Raw genomic sequence first — 26,133 nt, 5'->3', positions numbered from 1 at the left:
CACAGTTCTTGAGAGGGACGGGGCGGGGGTTGGTAACTTAATTGGTGCACTTACGATGTAACAGCACTTTTAAAATCGGTCTAGCCAAGTTCCAGCCGTATTTATAATGGCTAACGATTATGCAATCCATCAATTAATGCTGACAGATCAGTCAAATAGATTACATCATGTTATGTTAATTTACATACAATTTAATTTTAAATTTAAATTAAATAAAAAATAAGATCGTGAGGTTTTTCTGTTATATTAATTTTATTTTTTTTGTTATTTTTTTCTCAAACTCTTTTAACTAAGTTATTTTTGGATTAACTAAATCAACTAATTTATATTAAAAAAAATTATATATAGTTTCATTTTCAATTTGGATTAGGAAAAGAATTAGATAAGAGATTTTTTCTTATTAATTTTAATTTTATTTTATTAATTTTATTATCATATTATTTTCGTTGATCAATCATATTATTTTTTAATCAATCAAGTTAATCGGATTATATTAAAACAACTTAACACAATTTAATTTTAAAATCATACTAAATAAAAAATTAGATTAAATTTTATTATAATACTGGATAACCTGGATATGTTCATGTTGTGTTTTCTTTTTTTTTTTAAAAAAAAAAAAAACTAGTTACAGCTAGACAAATTGCTTCCCTTGCACTGCAACTTGGAGCTGAAGTCTGTACAGAAACAAAATTTTCGATTCAGACCAAAACGACATGCGATATTTTCTACTGTTTAGGATATTTGTACTTTCTAATTCTACCCCGCACGCTTCCTTGTCCTTCGTCCTATAACCAAATCACAAGACTTCGAGCTTTTTTTTTATATAATTAATGTGAGTATTTAGGTTAATTTATGTATATTTTAATTGATTTTACAGGTATTATATAAATATTTTACGGTTTTAAAAAAATTTAAATTCATAATCATTGAAGAGGAAATACACAATCTTACTAATTAAGCTACCGTTGGAAATAAAATTCAAGCATATTTGGTATTACAAGTTTAAAGTTTTTTTTTAAAAAAATATTTTTAAAAAATATTTTTTAAATTTTATTTTTAATATTAATAAAATAATTTTAAAAAATATATAAAAATTAATTTAAAAAATATAAAAAAATCAATTTTTTTTAAAAACTTTTGAACAATCAAAATAAACCATTAAAGGAGTACTTGGAACATCGAGTAGAGACTGCTTTTGATTTTTTTTAAAATGTATTAAAAAAGTTAATTTGAAAAAACAATTGTTTTTAATTTTTTAAAAACATTTTTAAAAAAACAAAAACATGCAACTCTTCGACTTTGCATTTAACAACCTCACTGCTCTATAAGTAATTAACTACCAAATAAATCCAATCAAAATCAAAACATTAATTTTTTCATGCTAAAACACCATTTGGGTTGTTGAGGAAAACCAGTTACGCTATCAGTTTACACTTCTCCTTTTTTTTCCCTCCCACAATCAAAGAGAATTTGCTGGTCTCTCTGAAACCAAATGGTGAAGGAAATGAGGTCTGTTGTGAACCCATTTTCACCCCCTAAACACAATAATGTCATCATAAAGTTCGCAGTCTCATTTCTCTTGGTTGGTCTTGCTTTCCATTTATTAATCTCTGATTCATTCAGATTCTCTTCAGTTGTTGAGACACCAGTACCAGCTAATGAAGAGACTGAACCAGAGTCTTTAGTGGCTTCTTTGCCTGCTGAAGAGCCAGTATCTAATGATTTCGCAGCTAATGAAAGCCAAACTTCACAGCCAGGTATCCAAATTTTGTTTCCTTTTCTTTTTCTATACATGCCTGAATATGAAAGTGATAATCCGGATGAGGAATCGGTTTAATTACAAAAAAGATTTGTAAAAATGAGGATATGGGTTTTCTTGGCCGTGAAAACTGGATTCAAGATTGTCTTAATTCTTGCACTCTCTTTCTTTCATTTGCATTTTCTGAATATTTGAAGATTGGACCAAAAACTTTTTTGGTAATTGTCTTTGGTTCATTTGTTTATTCTGCTTACAGTCCCGAGTTCTTTTATCTCGTCTTGTCCAATTCTTGAGAGTTGGTCAATGCAGACATACTGCTCACCATTTAATTCAACTACCACTTGGCAGTTTTTTTTTTTTTTGGGTACTAGGTAACTTGTCTGGTTTTACTTTTGGAATCTAATCTAAATCTGAATAATGCAAACTAGTGTCTTGAATTCTGCACTCTGCACTACACCGGTTGAACCTTTTTTTTTTTCATTTAAAAGGCATGTGCTCCCGTTTCGTAGAATGATGTTTTCTGTCTAGTCTTTGTATTAGCATTCACATTCAGTTAATACTCCTACTAGTGTAGTGATGATTTTCCACGCATGTAATTGCAGGAAAGTGCGATTTGTTTGTTGGAGATTGGATACCTGACCCTTCGGGTCCGTTTTACACAAATCAGAGTTGCCTTCAAATTGAAGGTCATCAAAACTGCATGAAAAATGGAAGACCTGATTCAGGGTACCTCCACTGGAGGTGGAATCCACGGGGCTGCAGTCTCCCCAGGTTTAATCCTAAGAAATTTCTTCGCCTGATGAGGAATAAATCATGGGCCTTTATTGGTGATTCTATTTCTCGTAACCATGTCCAGTCATTGCTTTGCACTCTCTCTCAGGTGAAAACCAAGAGCTTAAAGAAAATCTCTCTGTCCTTAGCCTTTGCATTTCTCGATTTACTGTCAATAATCTAACACTTGCTTGACCAGGTTCTTCAACCATTGGTACTTTGTTGGAAATAATTTCTTGGTTAGGTGCATTGATTATTTAATTGTGCTAAATTGATATCTGAGGCACTTTAGATCATCAATACGTGCCTCGTGCTGTCTCTCTCATTGAAAACTGATCTAGTCAAGAGAGTTGGAGTAGAAGCTAAGTTTAATTAATCTAGAATTGATTGGTATACATTAGCCACCTTCACATGTGAAGATAGAATTGCTAACTAGGCATTGAGCTGAGGTGGTGGGGGTTTGAGGTTCTTATGATTAAAGACACTATGCCTCTTTTTCAAAAGCACATAGAGGCCTCTAATTCTCCACATCACTGCTGTAAATATTTCTGCAGTGATCATGGGACAGGGTTCTGATTTCCCATGAATTACTGTCGAAAATTGGGGTTTTATATTTAAGGGCTTTTGTTGTCTGCTTTGCCAGCTTGAATTTGGCTGTTTCTTTTCTTTTCTTTATCCTCATGATGCTAGATCATATAGATGTTGATGTTCGAACATCAATCTTAATCTATTGTGGAGTACAGCTGCTGCTTTAATGGTTAGAGGCTTAGAGCACAGCTTTTAAGAGGTTATCCAGTCCTTTTCTGAGATGGTTTACCAACCATACATGTGAAGGATTTCGATTGTCATCTTGAATCTTCATGTCCACTCAGGACACTGAACTATTGTCAAGCACACACTCACAACAATTCTTGTTGGCTAGTCTATGTGATTATTTGGCATCAATAATTGACAACTGTTAGTAGTTTTATTGGCCAACATAATAAAACCAAATTTGAACCCATTGATCCAAACAAAATCTTGCACGGAATAAAATATACATGATCGTAAATGATTATTTGTTTGGCCTCATCTTTCTTGTTTGGAATGATATGTTGGATTATCTAGAAAAGGAATAAAAATAGAAGGGACTAGGAGATCCAACAGAAAACTGATCTGCCATGCAAAGAGTAAGGATGTGTTCATGGGGTTTTTTTATTATTATTATGATTTTGTGCAGCAGCATTATATTCTGTTGGGAGTTTTTGAAATTTGGTTCCATAGGCAATATTGATCGATTTCTAGTTATTTATGTCCAATAGGTGGAACAAGCTGTTCAGGTCTACCACGATGAGGAATACAGGTCGAAAATATGGCGCTTTCCATCTCACAACTTCACACTTTCAGTAATTTGGACCCCGTTCCTTATCAAAGCAGATATTTTTGAAGACATGAATGGAGTTTCCTCTTCAGAAATCCAGCTTCATCTAGATAAACTTGATAAAAAATGGACCGATCAATATAGGAATCTTGATTATGCAATAATTGCTGGAGGGAAATGGTTCCTGAAAACTGCCATATACCATGAGAACAATGTGGTTACAGGCTGCCATTACTGCCCTGGAAAGAATTTGACTGAGCTAGGGTTTGATTATGCATATCGCAAAGCAATGCAGCTGATTTTTAACTTCATTACAAACTCTGGTCAAAGAGCTCTTGCTTTCTTTCGAACGACTACGCCAGACCACTTCGAGAATGGAGAATGGTTTAGTGGGGGCACTTGCAATAGAAAGGTACCCTTCAAAGAAGATGAGGTTAATATGACCGATGTAGACACAATAATGCATAATATTGAACTGGAAGAATTCGAGAAGGCTACAGCATTAGGGCCTGAAAAGGAGGTGGCTTTGAAACTTCTGGATACGACTCGATTATCATTGTTGAGACCAGATGGGCACCCAGGACCATACAGGCAGTTCCAGCCATTTGCAGAAGATAAGAATGCTAAAGTTCAGAATGATTGCTTACACTGGTGCTTGCCAGGGCCAATAGACTCTTGGAATGATTTGGTGATGGAGATGATAGTCAATGGTGGAATATATCAATGATAGATGTTTGCTAGGCTCAGCTATTCCATGATTTTTCTTTATAAGCTTCGCTGAATAAGATTTCGATGATTGAATGAAGTGGGAATCGGTATTGGATAAAAATAAACAGCTGATTTTCCTTGGGTTGTGCCTACCTTACTGGGGATGCCATTACCCTGCCTTTGTACACCTGTTGGGTTGGCTTTTGTAAATCAAGAACCTATTCTGTCATACACTTTGAATTTACAGTCGTTCTTTCGTAGAAAACCTACACTGTTCTTTGTTTTGGGTCCAACAGGACCAGCACAGCTTTTCAGTTGTAATCATATGCACCCTCAAAATATAATAATAATATTAACATATAGCACATTTGCCATTTGATTTGGTGCTTTCACACAAAAAAATGTTTTTCATACTATGATGCATTTCTCATGTTATTCGATGCATAAATGCTAACGACTAGAGAACAGAATAACTAAATAGTAAATCACCAGCCACAAGCTGCTGCATCAGGTAGCAAAACAAAGCTAGTAAACGCATCATCAGTCAGTAAAAGTGTTAGCATCTACTTGAAACCACTATAGCATTGATAAAATACCCTGCGGCTCAACCAGTCATCCGAGGAGGTCAATTCAAAACCACTTTTTTTTTTGGAGAACAACAAAAACACAAGCTTGCCAGATGAATTTAGTTGCCCTTGCCACTAGCCCATTGGTAGGTCGCATTCGACTTACCCAAGCATTTCCAAGGTTCAACTATGTCTACATTATAAAGGCTCTCCCTGGGACTTGAGGGAGGCAACGCGATTGTTGAGCAAAAAGGAAATGAAACAGCTTGTCCAGTTGAAATCAGCTCAGACAATGCATACAACGTATTACACAGTACAAAATTGTAAGACCATGTTTTTATCAACAAACAGTGATAGCTTTTTGACTCCTAAATTTTAACCCTTCAATAGCAAATAAAATAACATGTAAAGTTGCAAGTTAATATACTTGAGGGAGAATCCAGACAATGCCGCTTCTCTTGAATGGCAAAGGCCAAATCTTCATCATAGGATATGCCTACGACTCTTTCCCCAATCATTGTGCCAATGGAATTCTATGGCTACCAGCACAGAGCATTAAAATATGATACCACTGAATTGCCTAATTATGTTAGTTTTTTACTTGAAAAATCAATATAACTTAGTTTCTTTGACCAAACTCTTTGGCTTCTGGTTACATGTATAGACAAACAATGCAATTTCTCAGGAAAAAATGTAGAAACTAAATCTGAGCTGGTATTTTACAGAAAGAAAAACAGAACATGAAAGAAAGAAAAGCATTATTTTTACCAAAAATTCATAAGCACAGTCACATTTCATGTGAAATTCACAGCAAGTGTGTTGTGGCGGCTGCAGCCTTTCACTTACTTCTTGTGACAGGAATTAACAAAACAATTATTAAAAAAACTTCACAGCAACCGTCATAAACCAAAGCAAGCAGTTGAATTATGCTTTCTTTTGGAAGACTCTATATGAGATTTAAAGCCAAAAGAGCTTAGTGTTTGAACTATTAAGAAACAACTAAAACAGTTACTCAAATGTTGATTTAAAATCTCCACATTATTATTCAGCTAAAAACTCATGTCTCTCATAGCAGCTTTGGAAGATCCATTGTAATAAAAAGAACACAAACTCCCATCAAAGATTACAATGCATTCGTAACACATTTCACCTCCATTCTATTTGGTCAATGGTGTTGAATCCTGCTTCTTCTGCTCTGGTTTAAGATATGGATTCTGAAAATTTCAAACATATAACAAGGTATTAGACAATTCATGATTACTCACAACTAAAACACAAAACAATTTCCAGCTAGAGGAACATGTCCAAAAAAGATATTCAAGAGTGGGCTATAAAAATAGACTTCCAAGCATGTCCAATCACATCACTTAAGCAAATCCTAAATTATGAGACGACAGAATCTTCAAGGGAAAAAAATGTAGCTGGAACACACTGCTTTCCCAGCTTCATATTGCTAAGTGTTTCCGATGAAAATGACACCACTCGTATCTAGTATCTGTTTTCATAAGATCTACAGTTGAGATGTTTGGGGTAGTATAAGTGATCAAGGGGTGGTGGTAGTATAAGTGATCAAGGGGTGGTGACTCATATCATGGGAGGAAATCATGCGCAGATGGAATCACCTGACGATGATTTTCGGCTGACATTAAATGGATTGTTAAGATTTCTACAGTTTGGTAATAATAATGTTTAAATTTCAGAGTATTAGCAAAAACAGCTACATGAAATATATAATCAGAACTATTAATGATAAAGATCAGGAACAAAAACTTGGATTAATTAGTAACCAGTTAAGTTTTTTCTTTACTTTCTTGGTCATCAATTTGTCACCATAGAAAATTAAGAAGAAAAAAAAGAACACTAAAAAGATTCATTTCTTCTTTCTGATTTGAGGTAACAACATATATTGGAAGATAAATTACTCGATCAGATTTTAAAAAAAATAAAGAAATAATTGAAATATAGTAAACTTTCATAGCGACTAAAACTGAAATGGAAAAACTAGGGTTAGGACTTTACTTCGAAGAAAAGGACGCGAACGGCGACAGCAGTGCCCATGATCCCGCCCAAGATTACCATTGGCCCTGTTAGCAGACTCCATTTACGGTATATCATCTTTTCCTCTCCGATTTCAGTTTATTCTCTTCCTTCAATCCACGGAGACCACACCTACTACACATCTACAATTATTTGCCTCTCTTCGATTGGGGGTGCCTCCTGGATTTTTTGCTGGGCCTGTTAATATATTGGGCTCCAGTAGGCTTTTGTTATGTCAGTTCATTTTGCACACAAGTTTCTCAGTTCTTCTAGCTGTCAGATTGGGCTTCTCAATTCTTATTCCTATGGATAAATTTTATACTCCCTTCGTCCTAAAAACAAATATCCAAAATTATTTTCCTACAATACTTCTAATTAAAACCCTTTACAAAAAATACAATTAAAAAAAGTATTTTAGAAAATTAAGGACTAAAAACAATGATATGATACCATTTAAGGATATTCTTAATTTTTATAGAATGACGAATACGATAATTTCAATTATATTTCATCAAATCTTTAAGAAACACAAATTCCAAAAAATAAAAACTGGAAGGATGGTGCATACAGATTGTTGCTGCCAGGTTATGGAGTCCCAGTATATGGAAGGGATTTACCCGACCCAGCGCAAGACAGGAAGGATGGTGCATACAGATTGTTGCTTCAGTACCATGCAAAACGACATAGCTTAGCTGAGGGCATCTTGTTGAATAGTTTCATGGACCTGGAAGCAGATACTATAGAGGCTATGCAAAATGAAGAAATTGGCAAAATACCTCATATCAACCCGGTTGGACCCATCATTCAATCCGGTTCTATGGGGACTAGTGGATCGGAGTGCCTCAAATATTGGTTCGATAATCAGCCAAAAGGTTCTGTTTTGTACGTTTCTTTTGGGAGTTGAGCGACTCTCTTTTGAACAGCTAAATGAGCTGGCCATTGGTTTGGAAATGAATAAGCAGAAGTTTTTGTGGGTTGTAAGAAGCCCAGATACATAATAAACATGCTAATGGCTCTTACTTCAGTGCCAAAAGTAACAAAGATCCTTGCCGAAAGGGTTCTTGGATAGGACCATAGGTCAAGGTTTGCTAGTGCCGTCTGGGGCACCTCAGATTCAAGTGCATAGATCGATAGTAATGGCTCGACAGGTGGGTTCCTCACTCATTGTGGTTCGAATTCAATAGTCATGGCTCGACAGGTGGGTTCCTCACTCATTGTGGTTCGAATTCAACACTTGAGAACATTGTGCATGGTGCCTTTGATTGCTTGGCCTCTCTATGCGGAGCAGAAAATGAATGCAGTGTTTTTAAGCGAGGTGGCATTGAGACCAAAAGTCAATGAAGATGGACTAGTGGGACGAGAGGATACAATGCAAGGCGAAAAAGGGGTTGCGACTCATGATCGAATGATCAGACTAAAGGGAAGCTGCGGCCAAAGCAGTGAGCGTAGAGGGCTTCTCGGTCAATTGGTGTCCAAGTTGAAAAATCGAAAGAGCACACAAACTGAAGTTATTCCAGTGATTTCTCTTCTCAATCTTCCAGATTAATTTGTGCGTCATGTTTCTTTCTTTTTGTGTTGTCAAACTTCATGTTATTGCTCTTACTAGCTACCTGCTCACGCTGTACATTGCATTGCCGGTGCTCGGAGACAAGGTGTGGTAATCTGGTGCTTCATATTCCCCCCTACTCAACCAATGTTCAAGCATGGCTGCCAACATATAATATTTCGCGTTGTAGCTGTAATTAATAAATTTCTTTCGTGAAAACTTTTCCGGCCGTGCATGCGGATTATCACAAGCCTTTCTATATATGTTAATTATTTATCCATCTTTTGTTTTGTTAGACTTATGTGATTAACAAGCATAATTTTTCTATTTGACAATTACAAATGATATGATTGGTTTACATATATCAAGAACAGGTTCACTGTTAAAAAATTAGAAAATGTAGATGAAATACTTCGTCCAAATAAATTAAATACTATCATCAAAAACTTATTCATCAAGATTTCCTAAACATTTTCTTTAACGAAAAAGTATTTCAATTTCATATATTTTACACCCTTTCAATACGTGTTATTTTTATAGAAAAAAAATAGCAACAAGATTATCACAATAAATTTCAATAGCTTAGATTAGCATAATTGTTTATTATTCCAAGTTTTGAAATAAATTTCTGCAATAATTTTACTTGAATTTTAACGTTAGCGGTCAGCTTGTATGAGATTGCTTTTCCTACTAAAAAAAAATATCACAATATGAATTTTCTTGTATCCATACATTAGTAAAATTTGAATTTGAAAATCTATCCATTTCAAAATGATTATATTTTCTATAAATAAACATATAATCATTTATTTCTTGTAAATATCTTATTACTTTCTTTCCTGCTTTCCAATTATCCAAATCTGGATTACTTTGAAACATGCCTCGCATTTCATGCTAATTATTATTTTAGCTTTAATTTTATCATGCTAAATAACATATAAATAATTATTATTTTCATGTTAGAAATAGATTAAAATGCTAGTTATTTTAAAGGCTCCATCTTGACCACTCGCGTTTGACTCTTGTATACATTTATCTTAACCTATATCACGGGTTTAGGTGATAAACCCACTTACTTAGGCTGGAAAATTTAACCCTTGATCTAGCCGCACACATGATACTTTAATAGACTGAAAGACACTTAATCCAACCTTTTTTTTTTTTTTTACGTGCACCATACCTAATTCCCGTGCCCAGTAAACAAATAAGACACAACGGGAATGATAGACGTGCACGCTGAGGCTCGAACCTAGGTGACAAAGACAAGAAAACCTTGCCTTTGTCACTAGGCCAGAAGCCTCAGTGATAATCCAACCTTTTTTTATTATCTATTTAACTTATCTTATTTGTAGTAATTTTTATAATACTGTTTGTTATTGTGAGTCAACTATATTTTTTATTTTTTTAGGTTTAAATTATTTTTTATGTGTTTTTATTTTTTAATAGCTTAATATAAAAAATAAATTTTTAAAAAATATTATTTTAATATATTTTTAAATAAAAAATATTTTAAAAATAATACCTATTACAGTAAAATGTTACCTAAAATTATTTAAATATTATTTTAATAAATTTTTAAATAAAAAATATTTTAAAAATAATACCTATTACAGTAAAATGTTACCTAAAATTACAATGAAATTGTCGGCATAGAAATTGAAAGACTAGCTGTCATTGATGACAAATTTCCCTCAATACATCAATTTCAATAGTACAACAAGATGTGAAGTTGCCACTAGGCCCAAAAGGCTCTCTATGAGAGGAAAGGTTGCTAAATACTACTCATTGTACTATTGGCACCTTCCGGCAGTCTGCCCTTTTTAAAATAGTCATATGTATATTTAATTTGAAAAACACTCTTCCTTTCCGATTTTTAAAATAATTATTTAATTCTAAATACGAGTAATCAAATATAAAATATAATGGTTATATTCATAAAACTTCATGATTTTTTCTTTTAAGTAATTATTTAAAAATATAATTTTTTTTTATTAATATAAATGTTCGAATTAATTTACGCACATCTCAACTAATCTCATGAACTCTAAAGTTAATAACCATGTAAGTTTTTGTAACCCTGAAATTTTTAAAATATATATCTTAATTTTGAAGGAACTCTCATCTACCACTGACTTGAACTACGGCCTCAAACTAGATGTTCTTTGATAAAATGAAATCATCAATATAATGAAATCAAGGTATTTGTATTTCTCTTTCAATCCTCAATTATTTGACATAGATTTTTTATGAAATAAACTGTGTGTAGCTATGGAGGTAGAGCGGGTATTATTATTTTTCACATCCATCAAATATATAATTATTAAATAAAAAATTAATTCTTTAAATTAATCGATAAAATTTTAATATTAATATTTATTAAACAATTTAATAACTTATTATTCAATGCGGACTACATCTTTTATTTATCACCCCGTATTTAATGCCATGCAGAGGAAGATGAAGGGATTTATAAAAATTAAAAAAATATTTAAAAATATTTTTAATATTTTTAAATTATTTTAATATACTAGTATCAAAAATAATTTTTTAAAATAAAAATTATATATTATTTTAATATATTCTTTAATATAAATGATTTTAAAAAATAAATGCATAAAAAAACATGCGAATCACAAATAGCTGTCACCAGACGTCAGCATAGAAAAAATCCCTCCAATGAAAACAACAAAGCAGACACGCCCACGACAGCACGTATAAGAAAAGCTGAGCAGAGTAGAAGCAGAACCTACATCCCTCCTGTTTTTCACGATTGCTTGCTCTGTCCAGTTCAAAGCTTAATTCCAACGATGACACAGAAACCCCATGTAGCTATTCTTCCCAGTCCAGGCATGGGTCACCTTATCCCCCTTACTGAGTTGGCTAAGAAATTTGCTCTCAACTACGACTTATCGAGTACCTTTATTGTTCCCTCAATAGGGCTACCACCAGAGGCCCAGAAGAAAGTTCTTGGCTCCCTTCCGGAAGGCATAAATTATATCTCTCTGCCTCCAGTTAGTTTTGATGACTTGCCAGGAATTAGGGCTGAAACCCAGATCTCTCTCACAATAACTCGCTCGCTTTCATCAATCGGTGATGTGCTGAAGTCATTAGTTGCCAGCACTAGACTGGTGGCTTTGGTTCTCGATCTTTTTGGCACGGATGTCATTGATATTGCCTTGGAACTCAGTGTGCCATCGTATATTGCTTCCCTGTCTACGGGTATGACTCTATCCTTGCATTTTTATTTGCCAAAGTTGGATCAAATGGTTTCCTGCGAGTACAGGGATTTGCCTGAACCTGTACTACTCCCAGGCTGTGGGATTTCAGTACACGGGAGGGATTTACCTGACCCGATTCAAGACAGGAAGGATGATGCATACAAATGGTTCCTTCACCATTCAAAACGACATAGTTTAGCTGAGGGAATCTTGTTGAATAGTTTCGTGGACTTGGAGCCAGAAACTATAAAGGCTTTGCAAGATGAAGAATTTGGTAATTTACCACCTATCTACCCGGTTGGTCCCATCATTTACTCCGGTTTAAGTATTGGGGCGAATGGTCACGAGTGTCTCCAATGGATGGATGATCAACCAAACGGTTCGGTTCTGTATATTTCGTTTGGGAGTGGTGGAACTCTGTCTTTTGAACAGCTAAATGAATTGGCCATGGGCTTGGAAATCAGTGAGCAGAAATTTTTATGGGTCGTAAGAAGCCCGGATAAATCTGCTAGTGCCTCCTACTTTAGTGCCAAAAGCAATACAGACCCTTATAGTTTCTTGCCAAAAGGTTTCCTGGACCGAACCAAAAGACAAGGTCTGGTGGTGCCATCTTGGGCACCGCAAATTCAAGTACTTAGTCATGGCTCAACAGGTGGATTCCTAACCCATTGTGGTTGGAATTCGACTCTAGAGAGCATTGTGCATGGGGTGCCTTTGATTGCTTGGCCTCTCTATGCCGAGCAAAAAACAAATGCAGTCTTGTTAAGCGCGGGCCTTAAGGTGGCATTGCGGCCAGAAGTGGATGGAAACGGTCTGGTGGGACGAGAGGAGATTGCGAAAGTTGTGAAGGGTTTAATGCAAGGGGAAGAAGGGGCGACAATTCGCAATCGAATGAAGAGCCTGAAGGAAGCTGCGGCCAAGGCAGTGAGTGAGGAGGGCTCCTCCACCAAATCCCTTCATGAATTGGTGTCCAAGTGGAAAAATTAGTACATCGCATAGCAATTCAAGTTGTTTTAATGTTTTCTTTGATGTTTCCATTGCTCTCTTCTTTCTCCTGAGAATTGGGGATCAAATCCATGTTGTTGAAATAAAAGGTGCGGCTCGCAGCTGTGAAATTATAGCTCTCGTAATAACTTTTCCAGCCACTACACTCCGTTAATTATCAGAAGACCTGTAGTTTATATTAGACTGCAAAATAAGAGTGAAATCAGAAAAAAGCTTCACCCTACTTAGGTAGAGTTATTCAGCAAGATTGATTCGGGGGTGCTTGGTATAATTTCAGTTTTTTTTAAATTGTTTTTTTTTAATATATTAAAATAATATATTTTTATTTTTTAATATTAGCATATTCTGGTTGAAACTTGAAACACCCCAACCCCTCGTTGTTGTGACGTTTCGTAAATTCCAATCAACTAATCCATTGACAGGAACAAATAAATACTAATCTTTACTGTTACCTTTTCCAATTTCAGACCAGCTTTTTCTGACTTTTAGCTTCATTTCCAAGTTTCTAGACAATGACATGTCGCCAATTATTCTTTGACATCAGGATATGATTGAAGAGTGGGTTTTACATGGGAAGATAAAATATGCTGATATAATATTAAAAATTAGCAGGACAGATGGGAGGGCCGGTAACTTGGAGTGTTTTCGTACTGTAGCATAGAAGAAAAAAATACAATAAAAAAATACTTCAAAAAATAATATAATATAGAGAGTTACAGATTATGTCTCCTATTTGTGAGTTACAAAAATCATATGTGACTCTTTCAACTTGGAAATTTGATAAACACAAAATTTAAATAGGAGAGAGAGAAAAAAAAAACTTTGAAATTATATTGAAGTTTTGATAATAAGACAGCAACTATCATTAAAAAAATCTTGATAAGACAAATACAATAATATCAAATAAAATTATAAATGGTGAACGGAGTGAGTTTTATAAGCGGATCAAAACATGTGAACCCCAACACCTTTGAACCACATGAGATCTATTTCATTCACTGTTTGTGATCTTATTCAATGTTGTTGAATTTGTCTCATCAAAAATATTTTTAATGATACATGTGGTGTTATCATTGGAGCTTCGGTGTGATTTCATATTATTATTTTTATTATTTTTTTCTCCTCTCTTCTTATTAAAATGTTGTGTTTATGAGACTTTCAATTTAAAAAAGTTATAGATAATATTATCTGCACTCTATTCTTTCCTTGTAAATCTTGTGTTGTGTTATTTTATTATGTATATTTTTTACGACGACGCTATAAAACAAAAAAAAACTCGGTAACTTGAGGGAAAGAAACAGAGTACTAATTGGATAAATATTGTAAACGCAATATCCTATTAGATATACCAAATCTCTTGTAAGTGCTTGTCAATATAAAATTGACATCTTTGATTTTCTGAGTTTGTGGAGCAAGTCCACCGCAAATCATTCAACCTCCAAAAAGTGGCAGAGTTGTAATTAATGTAGACGTGCGTTTGAACTTTGAACTGACATCACGCCCACGCGTATGAACAGAAACAATTTCTAGAAGCACTTAGCAGGGTTTCTACCTCTCTCTCTTAGATTCAAGTCTCAACATCTATATTTATTATTTTTACGATATTTTACCTCTATTTCAGGTTTGTAAGATATTTAATGGGTCTGAAAATTAATTGTGATATGTATAAATTGATCCGAATATCTTGAATTATTAAAAAAAAAATAATTACTAGAATATATACTTAGCTAAGGCACTCGCTTCCTTGTAGATTAAATATTTTTATTTTTTTATAAAAAATTCTATATGTAATTTTTTTAATATATTTAGTTTAAAAAAAACATGACAAGTTATAAATTTTATACACACATGTAATTAAATGAATTAAAAATTATGTGATCTAATAAATAAATAAAAATTCATTAATGATATCCAAAAATAAAACTTGAAAAATCAAAGGACAGATATAAATCAATATATTTAATCTTTAAAAATAAGACATTAAATTCATTGAATAAAAGAAAAGAAAAAAAGGAATATCATGTAAGGCTATACATATTAAAAATACCATCTGAAAATAAATATTTTTTATTTTCAAAAACATAATTTATCTATACAAAAGATAAAAACAAAACCATAGATTAATCAGAAAAACTTTTTCGAAAACTAAACGCATAACCAAAAAATCAATATTATTTAAAAGAGGTCATCTAAGCAAAACAAAAGAGAGAATGTGTATTAATGTAAATATAATCAATTTTTTTTAAAAAAAAGCAAAAATAAAAAAAATAAGGGGAAAAAACAGTCAAGTACTGCTAGGCTTGAGAAGCAAGGCCAGCTGACTTGGCTCATCTAACCAAGGCCCGCCAAGGCAAGCCTGCGCGACCAAAACCCTATTTTTATGAAAATTACACTTAGAATGGATGAAATGTTATCCACTTTTTTTTAAAAAAAAAAGGTTGACACATCGCTTGTTTTGCGTCAATTTCAATAACTGCAGTGGCTGGAAAATCATGGCATATGTTTTTTCGACCCAAAAACTTGTTTTTCAACCTGTTTTTGACTCAAAACACGTTAGAAACCATGACAAACCTATCTATTGCCCCAAACAACCGCCCCAAAAATCAAACTCAAACTGAAACAAAAAATCAACCCGACCTCAGATCAGTTTTTTCGTGAAATTTTAAGGTACAAAAATAACAAAATATGAATTCCCCTCATCAAATGGAACAATTTGACACCAAAAACTCTTATTTTTGTGGCCGAAATGGTGCCAATAATAATTTTCTTTTTTTATCATCGAAATTCAGCAACCCCCATCTCTCTTCTCTTAACCAGGGACCAAAACATAACATAAATAAACCTCTATACCAAAATAAGATTGAAACAATTTTGAGAGACCGAAATTGTAGAATTTCCGTGATTGTTTAAGTTAGAGGGCCAAAGTGTTTTTTTTCAAAACTTATGGTACGCATCCATGTTGGCCGCGTTTTTCATTTCGACCCCCCTCTTCTAATCCCACCCTTTTATAAGAATTTGAAATCAATTGTTTCTTAAATAGGACTCAATCGCCTAAAAACAAGGTTTGAGGACCAAATTGAAAAAATAAAATTTTGCACAGTGACAAATGCGCAGTGAAAATCCCACGCATTTTAGATTATAGTATAACAATAAAAAAAATTGATTTTTTACCAATGATTTATTTTTTATTATTATTGTTTATGCTGTCATGATTGACTATATATTGTAATAATAAAAATTTTGAAAATTTTTAATTAAGTCTTTTAATTTTTTTTCATAACTAAGCTCTTTTTAACACAAATTAAAGCTAAATTGCATGTTTCTTTGAAGGCGAGGATTGAATTGAAAGAAGAGGGAGTTTAAGTGAAAAACATGAGTAACATTGGTGGCAGCTCTGTAATTTATTTGAAAAGTTCATTTTAATCCTTCATCTTTTTAATTTATTAGGTGACTGGTCTCTATAATTTTTAAATATTACATCTTGGTACCGTACTTTATCTTTCTCTTTTTATAGTTCTTTTTTAGTGGAGGAGAAAAAAGAAGTCGCTGAATTCTGGCTTGGAAAAAAAAATTGTCATTGATGACGATTTCAGCTATTAAAATAGTCGGTTTTTATATTAATGACTCTATATGACAAAAGAAATTAGAATTAAGTGCTTTTTTTATTTTGAAAAAACTTAAAAAAACATATTTAAGCTGCATAAGTGTTTTGTTTTAGATTGATTATAAGATCTGTGTTAATCGTGTGGATATTTATCAAATACTGTTATCAATATTAATTTCAAGAGAAATTACTATAAACCCTTCAATTTACTTTTACACCTTTTTTTAATTAAATTTTATATCCTCAACAAATCTCAAGCTGTTAAATTCACATGGTTACGACAATGCTGTAAATTACATATATTTATGAAGGAGGTATTACTAGAGATGCTCTAGGAAATGTTTGGTAAAAATTAATTTTTAAAGTATTTTTTATTTAAAAATATATTAAAATAATATATTTTTATTTTAAAATTTTGTTTTTAACCTCAACATATTAAAAATATTAAAAACATTAAAAACATAATTTAAAATTAAAAAAATCTTCGAGAACACGGTTTAACCATGATACTAAAGCGAGCCTTAAAAATACTGCTATCTGAGTCATTAATTACAAGTAGCTGCCTAGGCTCTTCGGTTTTCGGTACTGCAAGAGATTGTCAATGGTCCCAATAGAAGGGGGGAGCGAATGAGTATATTGATTCCAAGAGGAATAAACCGCCTAAAGTAAAAATCGCGAAGTGGACCATTGGCCCATCAAGTCCATCTCGGACGAAATACTTTTGTAGGCCCATAAAATGTACCCAACAATGGAAAGCAATCTATTGTCAAATTGGGCCTCAGAAGCCTACCTTAGGACTACTTAACAAGGATTGTAGAACGCAGAGCACCCGGACCCAAGCCAGGCCGATCTATACACAGCGTATGTGCTCATTGTTCATGAATGGTCACTCCAGCAGGCAAAAAAAAAGTCGATTTTCTATAAAAAAAAAAAACCACACTCACGTTGATTTCATTTTACATATTACATAAGATATACAAGCATGCATATATATATATATATATATATATATATATATATATATATATATATATATATAAATTACGACCGACAAAGATCCAAAGCCATCCCACTAATATCTTGATGAACAAAAAAAGATGGGGGCAAAGCCATAAGCTGAATTCAAGCCTTCCAGTCATGTTTCAATAGCTGAGAAAACTCCTTAAGAAACGGATCCTGAGCCAGAAGATCCGAAGACCCTGGCGTAACATCATTAAGAACTTTCGAATCCACCTTCAGCAAAACAACGTCCGCTAGAGTCACCGACAAGAACTCCTTTTTTGTTTTTTACTAGCCTCTAGGTATGGCATAGTTTAATAGAGGATTTGGTGGAATCCCTTATAATCTAACTGTTTTAGAAATTACTCCAGCGTGTAAAGTAGATAAATGACAAAAGGGCTTAAAAATTAAATCGCAGTTTGCATGAAAGGAGGCTGGCTTTAGGCCTGCCCAATTTCTCTATAAATCGCTGCAGCAGCATAGCCGACTCACCGTGAGCTATGGAGTAACAGACGACGGCAATGATTCTAAGGAAAAAATGAATTAGTCTCAATCATCTACAAATTTACTTATTCTCATTGAAAGCTTAACATGTAATCATTTACTTTCGTTCTTTACAGGGCACACAGGTCAGAAAGACAAAAAATCTACACATTCAAGTATCATCTTACAGATTCTGAAATACGAAACAGCGACGCTTGCATTGCTTCATGTACCTTCACGAAAACTCAGTTTATTCTTTTTCCAATAATTTATTGCTTTTCAAGATAATTTTTAATAGTTAATATATTAAAAAGGATATTTTTTTATTTTTTTAAATTTATTTTTTATATCAACTAATTAAAACAATCTAAAAATATAAAAAAATATTAAAATATTTCAATTTTTCTCCATAGTACTTTTAAAACGCAAAAATAAATAGACTCTAAAGATATTTTTTTTACAATGCCACCCACACTTTTAAAAAATCTGAATTTATTTTCTTTAATTTTTTTTATATTTTTAGATAATTTTGACATATTGATGTCAAAAATAAATTTTAAAAAAATAATATTATTTTAATATATTTTCAAGTAAGACCTACTTTAAAAAACTATATCAAACATTACCTAAACAAAAATTAATATCACTGCATTGGGCAAATTAAATATAAATCCATCATGTGATAAAGAAAATAATATTACGGCATTGCTTCCAGGTTGATTAAAGTTGGACATCCCTGTAATTTTGGAATTTTTATATTATGGTCCTTCATTAATTGATTTTGTTAATCTGAACCTCCTATTTGCACTCCGCTGCGTAAATACTCCATTTCATTCAAATAAATTATGTCATTAAGTGCTGATGTGACAAGGAACTTAACTTTATCCTACCTCTCGGTAATTAGAATTAACCATGGTTTATATAAAATAATTTCCCCCATTTTGATTTTGATTTTGATTTTGATTTTGATTATTCTACTCTTGCTCGTGTTTTTTTTTGCTTCTTTGCATTTTTCATTTCATTTTTGTTTCGGTTGCTTTATTTTAAAAAATATATAAAACATAGTTACTTCTACTAAAAAAATGAGATGATGAAAGGGTTTGATCGAGTAATAAAATTCACGTAGAAGGTTCAAATTAAAAAAAACTATATTAAAAATATTTTAAAAATAAAAAGATTTCAAAGCTAATCAACCATCAGCCGGGCTATAGGACTGCCCAATTAATTAACATTAAAAAAAAAACAAAGAGGTGTAGTGATTTTACGAATTTTTTATCAAACTTTTTTTTCTTTAATTTCATCTTTGGATAGCAAAATTAATAATCACTTGTTTCTAGTTTGTTATAGACTTATGAGATAAAAAAAAAAGAATCAAATTAAAAAAATAATAATAGAGGAAGCAAATTGCTTTTTAAAAATTAGCGTGAAAAAACTATTTTAGTTGTTCAATTGAAACATTTTCAATCCCTTTAGTTTTTAAAGTTAATTTTTGATACAAAACTTTTATTTTTAATAGCCCAGTTTAAAAGAGAATTAAAAAATTATTATATTATTGTTGAGAAGAGAAAAAATTAGTTGGTATTGATCCTAACCTAAAAAAATAATTGATTTTAATATCAGCAACTTTCTTTCAATGAAATAAATGTTAATGAGGTGTTATTTGATCTTTATCTTGATGAAGATAGTAGATCTAAACTTAAGAAATATTTTTAGATTAGAAAGGATTTTTAATTTTCGAATCGATATTTTACTAATTTGAGATCATGTATAAGTGTTTTTTTGTTTTTTTATAAAAAAATAATTCAAAAAATATTTTTTGAGCAAAAATGTTATTAACCTGACTTTTCAGCTACTTGAGGTTGTTAATATTCAAACCAGAGATGACTTGTCATTTGCTAGTGCTTACGATACACTATCTAGCAGTTTAAGAAAAAAATATTGACCAACCGAAAAATGGTCAGGCATGCGCTTGCTCTTGATTTATGCCCCAGGAAATGGCCCGAATAAAATCAAAGAATTTTATTTTGAAAAATTTTACATTAAATTTTATTTTAGATTATATTGAGAACTTTTTTATCTCTTATCTTCCAAAAAAAAATATGATTTTTTTAGTATGCTTTTTATCTTTATCTTATTATTTAAATTACAGCTTTGATGAATTGATTATATATTTTTTAAATAAATGTTTTTATCTTTTCCTTTGGCTGACTAAGAACTAGCATTTGTGTTTTTAATTTGTTTCTATGGAGTAATCTCGTTCTTATAATTCGGGTCTTTGATTAAGCGTTCATTAGGATTTAATCAAGTTGTTTTTTTTTTCTTTTAAATTAAATATTTTTTTTTAAATTTTGCCCTTTAACTTTTTAGTTGTTTAGAATTAAACTTTCTAATTTATTTTGATTTGGTTTATATAAAATTATCACATTCTCATTACTTAATTCACAAGTTTTTAAGTTAATCAAGATTGGTGTGAGTTTAATTAATATGTCATCATTTAATATATATATTTTAAAATACATATGTCTTGCATGTGTCATCATATTAACATTTAAAAAAATAATTTTAAATTGGTTTTTAACTTGATTGAATTTATAATTCAGGTTGCTGGCTCGTGAGTTAAGTTATAACTCAAAAGGATTCGATAAATTATTATTTTAATATTTGTTAAAATTGTGTCGCTCTTGAGATATATATTTAAATTTATACCCTATTCTTATCAGTTGTCAAGCTTAATTTTGAACTCGATAAGTCGAATATAATATCAGAGTAACTTCATAATAATTTGATTTGAAAGACGGCGCATGCAAAAAAATACATTTCGGGAGATTTCAGTATTTACCCATTAGCTATCAAAAAAATTTCTCGTACCTTGATATTCTTTTATATATATATATATATATATATATATATATATATATATATATATATATAAAAAGGTTTCCAGTACAGCATGTGACACAGCGCGGCGCCATAGCTAGAATATTTACAAACTTTGCAGAGCCTAGCTAACTAGCCATGAGCTGTAAAGTAAACAGACGACGGCAATAATTCTAAGGAAAAATAGGGAAAATAAAAAATGTCAATCATCTGCAGATGAACCTGTTCTCATTGAAAGTTTTAAATCTTTATAGACAAGAAAACATGTGCTCGTTTAGTTTCGTTCCTTACAACATATATTGTTAATTCTTAAAGATTTTCGAGATATAAAATAGGGACGCCTGCTTTGCCTCCTCTACCTTCCACGAAACTCAATATATTCTTTTCTGTTAAAAACAATGACAGGCACGGGAGAGTTTTTTTTTCAAAAATAAAAAAATAAATATGTCATATTTTCAATAAGTTAGTATCAAACTTGAATATTCCTAACAAAATTAGACGATGGAACAGGTAATTTTCCATCTCTGGATAATATTCTCTATATATGTTAAACATTTTACAAGCACGAGAAGGGCAAATAATAAATACAAGGAATACTCGAAAAATCATAATATTGTTCTAGTTTTATTTTTATTTTCCAGGTAAGAGATACATAGAGGGAAAGTATAACATAATTAGACGAATAATAAAATTGAAAAGAAATTCTGCTCTGTTTTATTTATCTCTTAATCCATCGTTGAAAATAAAACTGTTGAAGCTAGAAGTGGATTTTTAATCCGTAAAAGAAAACGATGAAAATGGGTTCATCGTTTTTCATCTCGTAGACACAGGTCAATACCGCCAAGTAACTGCTCTCTTTCGTATCGCCATCCCTGTACATCAAATTCCAGATAGTGAAAGAAAATGGTGGTAGGCCTTGTCAATGTCGATCCTTCATTGCTCTCTCTAGATCATATGGTCCTGATCAGCTACGCCAAATATATAATACTCGTATAATGGACGCAGAATCGAGGTGAATTCTGGATTTACGTTTATTGTTCTATGCGCCAAATATTGATCTTCATGTGAATACGGGGACACCACGGAAACGTGAACTTCCATGGGTGTTTGCATTCTTTATCCTCTTCGATTAACGCTGGCATATTCTCTTTCTCATGTCCGCAATTATTTGGAATGGAATAGGTATAAAAGATAACAAAGAGAAAAAGGATACGGTTCCTTTTATTTGGAATGGAATAATAAATTAATGGGTCATTCTACGTACTCTTGCAAAGTATATCAGATGGTTAGTTGAAGATTTCTTTTTTTTTTCTTCCCTAATCAAGGTAATTTCAAAACTTATTTCCTTACATAAAGTAGTTTGAAAGCTTTCTTTATATATATTGAGTCAGAAAATTGAAATAAAAATACATACTAACTTTTCAAATTTTCTCTATCAAATTATAGAACAATAATTTTTTTGTTAAAAATATAGATCATTTTAAGTAAGCACAAAACATAACAAGTCCAAACTCTTTATATATATATATATATAAACGTATCTCTTATTTATTTTAAAAAAGTTAAAGTTTTTAATTTGATGTTAAAAATAATTGTTAAGGAAAAAAAATCAAAATAGTAAATCCATATTTTATATATGACTCAAACCTAAAAACAAATCATAAATATAATAAAATCATATTCAAAATGTGTTTTAACATTAACAAAAAAACAATTTGAATCAAGTTTTCATGAGTAATTTATTATGATGTTCAAAGAAAAGAACATCGAGTCATCACATTGATCTCTGCACTTTTTAAACATGGATTCAGGTAAAATAATAACAAATATAAAACTTGTTGATCCACGTAACCCAGTTTCAAATCAATTGTTGAAAGCAAGTGGTCATTAGGTCTTGTAGCCATAATTGAATTAAGAATATCGACCAGCAGATCAAGAGAAAGAATTTACAATTTGGAAATGAAGTATGACCTTTCATCTCCACCAACGTTAACATGGTCTTCGTGATTCATCCAACACTTGCATCTCGAACCTCCCAAGAACTTATTTTTGTTTCTTGAACTTTTAATGGCATCCTCGTACTTCCTAAGAATGATTTGCATTTGAAGGAAGAAATTGACATCAACATCAAAATATTGGCTTAGGGCTTTATATTTTTTAGTTGTAATTATTAACTATTAAACCAACTTATAAAAATTACTAAAAATATTAAATATATAATTGAATAATACATGTAAAAATTACATAAATATATCAGTTTTTTATATATATAAAAGTTGGGTTCCATTTGCTATTGTCTTCGGTAAATTGATTTTTTGTATCTTCATTAAAAAAACATAAATATTTTTTAATTACAAATAACTTTTATTTTAAATAAAAAGTTAGTTATAAAATCGAATCAATATTTTACTTTAGTGGATAGTTAAGATTTCCAACAGTTAACATACTAATTACAACTTATATTATTTTTCGCTTACAGAAAACATTAATTATTTTGAATTATTTTTAACTGAGAATATATCTTAATTAACTCGTTTATACTATAAATTATTTATAAAATATTATTTAAAACTAAAATTATTTCTTATGAATTATATCCAACGAAATCTTAATATTAACCCCGAGAAAAGTATTTGGAGAAAAAGTAAAAAGATGAATAGCATCCAAGCAAGACGTGCGTGAAATGGTGGGGTAAAATTTTCCATAACTAGGACACCGGTTAGTTGATAACATAAGCCTTACGTCGGAACTGACATCACCCACCGCCACACGTACGTATTGGAAGTGTGTGAAACGTAGAATATCCAGCCAGAAAAATCATCCCATCTAGAGGGAGAGTAAAAGAAGAAGAATGGATATTAGAGAGGGAGATTCCAGTCCCTTTCCGCACGTTCTTTGAACCCTCGAACAAAAGGTGAGAGAGAAAGAAAAGCCCGGAAAAGAAAATTATACTCCAATCATTAATTCCACAGATTATCACCATACAATACAATATTGCCTCCTAATTAATCCCTCATACGTGCACAATTATACACGCAGATACATAAATATAAAAAATAAATACCAAGTCCTCTATATAATGACACCATCCTTTCTCCTCTTTGCTTCATACCTATAACGCACCTCCAAACCACAAACAGAAGCTTTTTCTTTCCTGCCATGGCAGAAACAGATTCACCACCCCATGTAGCAATTTTACCCAGTCCAGGGATGGGTCATCTCATCCCACTCGTTGAGTTAGCCAAGAGACTTGTTCACCAACACAACTTGTCAGTCACCTTCATTATTCCGACAGACGGTTCTCCCTCTAAAGCTCAAAGATCAGTTCTTGGATCACTCCCTAGCACTATTCACTCAGTATTTCTCCCCCCTGTAAATTTAAGTGACCTCCCTGAAGATGCCAAGATTGAAACCTTAATTAGCCTTACCGTGGCTCGCTCCCTTCCTTCTCTACGTGATGCTCTTAGTTCTCTAGTCGCCAGTGGTACTAGAGTTGTGGCCTTGGTTGTTGATCTTTTTGGGACCGATGCATTTGATGTTGCTAGAGAATTCAAAGCCTCTCCTTACATTTTCTATCCTGCTCCAGCCATGGCTTTGTCTTTATTCTTTTATTTGCCAAAGCTTGATGAGATGGTTTCTTGCGAGTACAGTGAGATGCAAGAACCAGTTGAGATTCCCGGGTGCTTACCGATTCATGGGGGGGAGTTGCTCGACCCAACCCGAGATCGAAAGAACGATGCATATAAATGGCTTCTTTACCATTCAAAGAGGTATAGATTGGCTGAGGGGGTGATGGTAAATAGCTTCATTGACTTGGAAAGGGGGGCTCTAAAGGCTTTGCAAGAGGTAGAACCCGGTAAGCCACCCGTTTACCCGGTTGGTCCACTCGTCAATATGGATTCCAATACTAGTGGGGTTGAAGGGTCCGAGTGTTTGAAGTGGCTAGATGATCAGCCACTTGGCTCAGTGCTATTTGTTTCGTTCGGGAGTGGCGGGACCCTCTCGTTTGATCAGATAACTGAATTGGCTCTGGGTTTGGAAATGAGCGAGCAAAGATTTTTGTGGGTTGCGAGGGTTCCAAATGATAAAGTAGCTAATGCCACATATTTTTCCGTGGATAATCATAAGGACCCTTTTGATTTCTTACCAAAAGGTTTTTTGGATAGGACCAAGGGGAGAGGTCTAGTGGTGCCATCATGGGCACCACAAGCACAAGTGCTGAGTCACGGGTCAACAGGTGGGTTCTTAACCCACTGTGGTTGGAATTCCACCCTTGAAAGTGTTGTGAATGGTGTACCATTAATCGTATGGCCACTCTATGCTGAGCAGAAAATGAATGCATGGATGCTAACCAAGGACGTTGAAGTAGCCTTGAGGCCTAAGGCCAGTGAAAATGGTCTAATTGGAAGAGAGGAGATTGCAAATATTGTGAGGGGTCTAATGGAAGGTGAGGAAGGGAAGAGGGTCCGCAACAGAATGAAGGACCTGAAAGACGCAGCCGCCGAGGTACTCAGCGAAGATGGATCTTCTACGAAGGCACTCTCTGAGGTGGCTCGCAAGTGGAAGAACCACAAATGCACTCAGGATTGTAATTAATTTGAACTACTTGTGACTTTTGATTCCGTCCCTTCGCTTTAATCTCTTGTATTTGATTTTAGGTTCACTTTCTACGAGTTCTCTGTGGTTAATAATGTGCTCTCTGCCACGTGATTGTATAATATTCATGCAGTTCTTCTTGGTTTCTTCTTCTTCTTCTTCTTCTTTCCTTGGTTTGAATATTAGACGATTGATATTTAACGATTGCTTTCGTGGGAGTGTCATTTCTTTCATTAATTTGCTCATGTAACATATTGGATTAGGTGAGATGGGTTCACCCACGATTATGTAATCAAGAACCCACTATGAATTATAAGTCAAAAATGTGGACCAAGTGAACGGAGTAATGTTGTGACATCACAGTGAAGTCATTGGCACTAGGAGGAGGATCAAATGAGGTAGGTGGCTGGATATTGGCACCTCAATAATTCCATTTATTTGCATTTATCATCGCAAATTGGAAAACATGATTGAAGAGGTGAAAACATGGACAAGAGTGGGTGACCCCAATTTAGATTGCACAGATCGAATGCTTCCAAGTAGAGTGATTTTCTTTAATCGCCTTGGGCCACTGATAAGGCCAAGGACATTACGATGTCGA

The 26,133-nt window shown here is 32.8% G+C and overlaps 3 protein-coding genes and 1 pseudogene across 3 annotated transcripts; all 4 read left to right on the top strand.

Moving 5' to 3' along the window:
* Nucleotides 1-1,341: 1,341 nt before the first annotated feature.
* On the top strand, nt 1,342-4,976 carry LOC133681730 (protein trichome birefringence-like 25). Its single transcript, XM_062104848.1, has 3 exons — nt 1,342-1,760; nt 2,365-2,642; nt 3,835-4,976. The coding sequence occupies exons 1-3, from the start codon at nt 1,496-1,498 to the stop codon at nt 4,618-4,620; spliced, it is 1,329 nt and encodes a 442-aa protein (XP_061960832.1). The 5' UTR covers nt 1,342-1,495; the 3' UTR covers nt 4,621-4,976.
* Nucleotides 4,977-7,159: 2,183 nt separating this feature from the next.
* LOC133681961 (hydroquinone glucosyltransferase-like) lies at nt 7,160-8,750 on the top strand (annotated as a pseudogene).
* A 2,727-nt stretch (nt 8,751-11,477) lies between these two features.
* LOC133681936 (hydroquinone glucosyltransferase-like) lies at nt 11,478-13,093 on the top strand. The gene has a single exon (XM_062105142.1). The coding sequence runs from the start codon at nt 11,558-11,560 to the stop codon at nt 12,953-12,955; it is 1,398 nt and encodes a 465-aa protein (XP_061961126.1). The 5' UTR covers nt 11,478-11,557; the 3' UTR covers nt 12,956-13,093.
* Nucleotides 13,094-24,000: 10,907 nt separating this feature from the next.
* Nucleotides 24,001-25,677, top strand: LOC133682330 (hydroquinone glucosyltransferase-like). Its single transcript, XM_062105624.1, has one exon. The coding sequence runs from the start codon at nt 24,096-24,098 to the stop codon at nt 25,530-25,532; it is 1,437 nt and encodes a 478-aa protein (XP_061961608.1). The 5' UTR covers nt 24,001-24,095; the 3' UTR covers nt 25,533-25,677.
* Nucleotides 25,678-26,133: the final 456 nt, after the last annotated feature.

This window comes from Populus nigra, chromosome 2 (assembly GCF_951802175.1).
Source record: "Populus nigra chromosome 2, ddPopNigr1.1, whole genome shotgun sequence".
NCBI lineage: Eukaryota > Viridiplantae > Streptophyta > Magnoliopsida > Malpighiales > Salicaceae > Populus > Populus nigra.
Note: the sequence above shows the minus strand (reverse complement) of the source record. Positions and strands in the feature narration are given on the sequence as shown.

What these genes read in the sequence shown, in the direction of transcription:
- LOC133681730 (XM_062104848.1), top strand. Translation starts at nt 1,496, where the DNA reads ATGGTGAAGGAAATGAGGTCTGTTGTGAACCCATTTTCACCCCCTAAA. An exon ending in AAGCCAAACTTCACAGCCAG is followed by an intron (nt 1,761 to 2,364) that starts GTATCCAAATTT and finishes ATGTAATTGCAG; the next exon opens with GAAAGTGCGATTTGTTTGTT. An exon ending in TGCTTTGCACTCTCTCTCAG is followed by an intron (nt 2,643 to 3,834) that starts GTGAAAACCAAG and finishes TATGTCCAATAG; the next exon opens with GTGGAACAAGCTGTTCAGGT.
- LOC133681936 (XM_062105142.1), top strand. Translation starts at nt 11,558, where the DNA reads ATGACACAGAAACCCCATGTAGCTATTCTTCCCAGTCCAGGCATGGGT.
- LOC133682330 (XM_062105624.1), top strand. Translation starts at nt 24,096, where the DNA reads ATGGCAGAAACAGATTCACCACCCCATGTAGCAATTTTACCCAGTCCA.